Genomic DNA, 3,172 nt, shown 5'->3' with positions numbered 1-3,172 from the left:
GCTGCACCCGCATTACCAAGCGGGGCTTGGAGCGCATCACCCAGCTGCCCTGCCTCAAGGTGCTCAACCTGGGACTTTGGGAAATGACTGAGAGCGAAAAGGTCAGGTGAGAGGAGGGGGGCGCCCCGAGACCTCCCATCTCCTCTGGAGGGACTCACTGGCTGACTGACTGACTGACTGCTGCAATGGAGGAGCTAAAAAGAGAGGGGCACGCACAGACCCATGCTACCCACGCACCCTGGCACCGGAGGGAGGAACATACAGAAAGAGAGTATATCCTTGACCCTTCTGTGCTGCTACCCACCCTTGCTCTGGAGGAGGAGGAGGAAGGGGGGAGCAGGAGGAGAGAGAGAAACCACCTGTCATTTCTCCAGGTCACGCCTCCAGCTCCAGCTCCAGCTGGGGAGACAGAACTCCCCCTTCCCCCCCAGCATCCTTCCCTGGGGAAGAGGTAGAAGCCCACACTCTTATGCACTGGGGCTAGAGACACCCCTCTTTATCCCCACTCCCTTATTCCATCCCCTCGTGCACTAAGGATGGATAAAGACAGACCCTTGTTCTGCCATGTTTTCAGAATAGATTATTTTTGGTTTATATAAAGGAGAGTGGGAATGGAGACGGGAACAAACAATAACAACAGCAGAAAAGGCTTCCTAGCTACACTTAATGTACCTGGCCACCCAGTCATCCTGTGCTGGGTACAGACACAGCTTTTGGTAAAATAACCATTCCACCTCTGCGCTTGCCCCTTCCCTGTCAGTGGGGAATTGTGACAGAAATAACTGCTCCCTAGGTACAGTTTTTTTTCTTTTTTCTTTTTTTTTTAATTATCTGTTTTCAATCTCCAGTTCCATGTTACTCTCAGCTGTGGGTGGATACAACCTCCCACTATTCCAGTTCTCCACTGCACCAAACTAGGGATAGCTACAGCCGCTCCTTTTGTCAGTATGTTTCCACATCATCCTTGCACTATGGTTAGTGGAAAAGCCTAGGCACTCCATTCTCTCTTCCTACTTCTCTATTGGAGATGAAGATACCAGATCCTCCTTCTCGTGTCTCTGGGGACTAGACATGGACCTCAGTCTCTTAAGCCTTCCTGTGCAACACTGGGGGACACTGAGAGTTACTGAGACTCGTCTTCCCTTTCATCATTCTCTTTTTCTCCCCTCCTTGGCAACCGGGACAGACATATCCAACTACATATCCATTCCTCTGGGTCGGGGGCGAGCAGGTAGAAGAGGTGGCTAGCTCCCCTCTACCCAGGGGAGTTAAGGAAGAATCTCCAGTTTCATTTCTGCTTCATTTGAGATACTGTGACCTGTTTTTATTTTGAAATGCATAAAAAAAATTACTGCTACAAAAACAGCCTCTTGCTCTCCCATCTATCCCTCGCTTACATCCTGTAACTGATCCCAGTTTTCCTCACTCATTCTGTTCTTTACAGTATTCATTTTCTTACATGGTTTTATTTTTAAAGACATTTGAAGTTGCTGTTCTTGTGGATTTTTAAGTACATTTTTTTTCTGCTGAATATATTCTATATATATAAATATATATATGATGTCTGGCTACCTCGTTTTAATTTGTTACTTTTTTTTTTTTTTTTTTTTTTTTTAAAAACCCCCCCCCCCCCACAATTTTTAATAAGGTTAAAGCATTATCTGTTGGCCCTTTTGGAAGGGACTGCTGAATTCCCATTTCCCGATTCATTTTGTTCCCTAATAGTTTTTAAAAATCAAAGTCAGAATGAAGCATTTAAGCTTACCCTACTGTGTCCCACCCTCACATTCTGGTTGTGCCTCTCCCTCCCTCTTGACTGGGGACCCAAACTGTGCTTCTGCATTTTTTACTCTTCTAGCACAAACACGTAACATGAGAATCCACGCGGAGGATTGGGCTACTATTAACAGAAATGTATAAAATGTGAGTTCATTTTTAAAAAAAATAAATATATATATAGATATATGCAAATGCTTTCCCCTCCCCTCCCAAATCACCTACAAAAGGTCACTATGCCAGGCTTCCTGTTTGTAGGTGGAGTGGAGCAGAGCTGGCCTGCAGGCCCTGAGGCTGCCATGTGAATGGGAGGAGGCTGATTTTGAAGTTCATCTGTCTTATCTCTGTTCTGTCAATAAAATGGAGCTGGGTCTTTAGATAATTTTTTTTTAATTATTTTAAAGAAGAAGAGTAAGGGTTTTTTTGGTTGTTTTTTTAAGGAAAACATCTTGGCTTTTTTTTTTTGCTCATCTTTTCAAAATTTCAAATCCTTCACAGTAACAGGCCAGACCATGGAGTTAACGCAAACCCAGAGACCCCTATGGATTAATTGTACTGTTTGTGAATTTGTATAAAAAAAATAACAAAGATCCTCTTAAAACATTTTATATTCTTACAGTAAAAGGTTAAACATATTTATATAATAAAAGAGGAAATATGAAGTATGTTTTTGAAAAAAAAAAAGCCGTATCTGTGTTGTCTGTACTTTTTAAAGACACGTCTCTACCTATTCATCTATCTGTTGGGTTGGGTAAGTATGCTCTGTGGCTCATGCTGGAGGTTTGGGGCTGTTCGCTCTTGTTCCAGCGAATGACAGAAGGAAGGAACAGAGCCTGGTGCCTCCTGCGCTGCAGTATTCTGAGTAACATCACCATGAAGGGTTTTGTAAGGAAGGGGTTTTGGTAGGACCAGCCTTGTCTGTGAGAGCACTCGCAGCATCTGTGGGGAGAAACCGAGCTGAGCTGCCCATTGGTGCAAAGCATCAGCTCAGTTCGGGGTCAGCGAACCAAGAGTGCCGAGCCTCACGAGCAAGGGAATCAAGTATTCGGTGGTAGAGTAAGGCATTTGGGAGGGGGAACAGAGGGGAGGCTATGTTTCTTAATTTTTTTTAAGCTCCAGGTAGATGGCAGAGGTTTTTGTGATTTAAATTGAGGCCAACCCTGGGTGGAAGACCCATAAAATGAAAACATTTCCCGGTTAGGACAACCACTAAAACCAGTGCCCTCACCGGCACATGAGGAGGACCTTGAAAGTCCAAAACGTCTTGGCTGGTTTCTACCACCCAGGCAAAGATTAAAGAGGAAGTGAAGTGGGAACGTGTTTTTTAAAAAAAAAAAAAAAAAGTTTGAATCATCTAAGGTGTCCTTTGTCCTATACCATAATCTTCCTCCTCAAC

At 44.1% G+C, this 3,172-nt stretch overlaps 1 protein-coding gene across 1 annotated transcript in view; it reads left to right on the top strand.

Annotated features, from left to right (window-relative positions):
• The window catches only part of FBXL14 (F-box and leucine-rich repeat protein 14), a gene marked incomplete at its 5' end in the record, with an annotated part of 1,077 nt that extends 358 nt beyond the window's left edge, over positions 1 to 719 (top strand). The window contains one exon of the mRNA XM_009875459.1: positions 4 to 719. Coding sequence (XP_009873761.1) covers positions 4 to 110 — 107 coding nt within the window. The remainder of the gene's footprint in view (positions 1 to 3) is intronic.
• Between the last annotated feature and the right edge of the window lie 2,453 nt (positions 720 to 3,172).

Source organism: Apaloderma vittatum, unplaced genomic scaffold (assembly GCF_000703405.1).
Source record: "Apaloderma vittatum isolate BGI_N311 unplaced genomic scaffold, ASM70340v1 scaffold22960, whole genome shotgun sequence".
Classification (NCBI taxonomy): domain Eukaryota; kingdom Metazoa; phylum Chordata; class Aves; order Trogoniformes; family Trogonidae; genus Apaloderma; species Apaloderma vittatum.
Note: the sequence above shows the minus strand (reverse complement) of the source record. Positions and strands in the feature narration are given on the sequence as shown.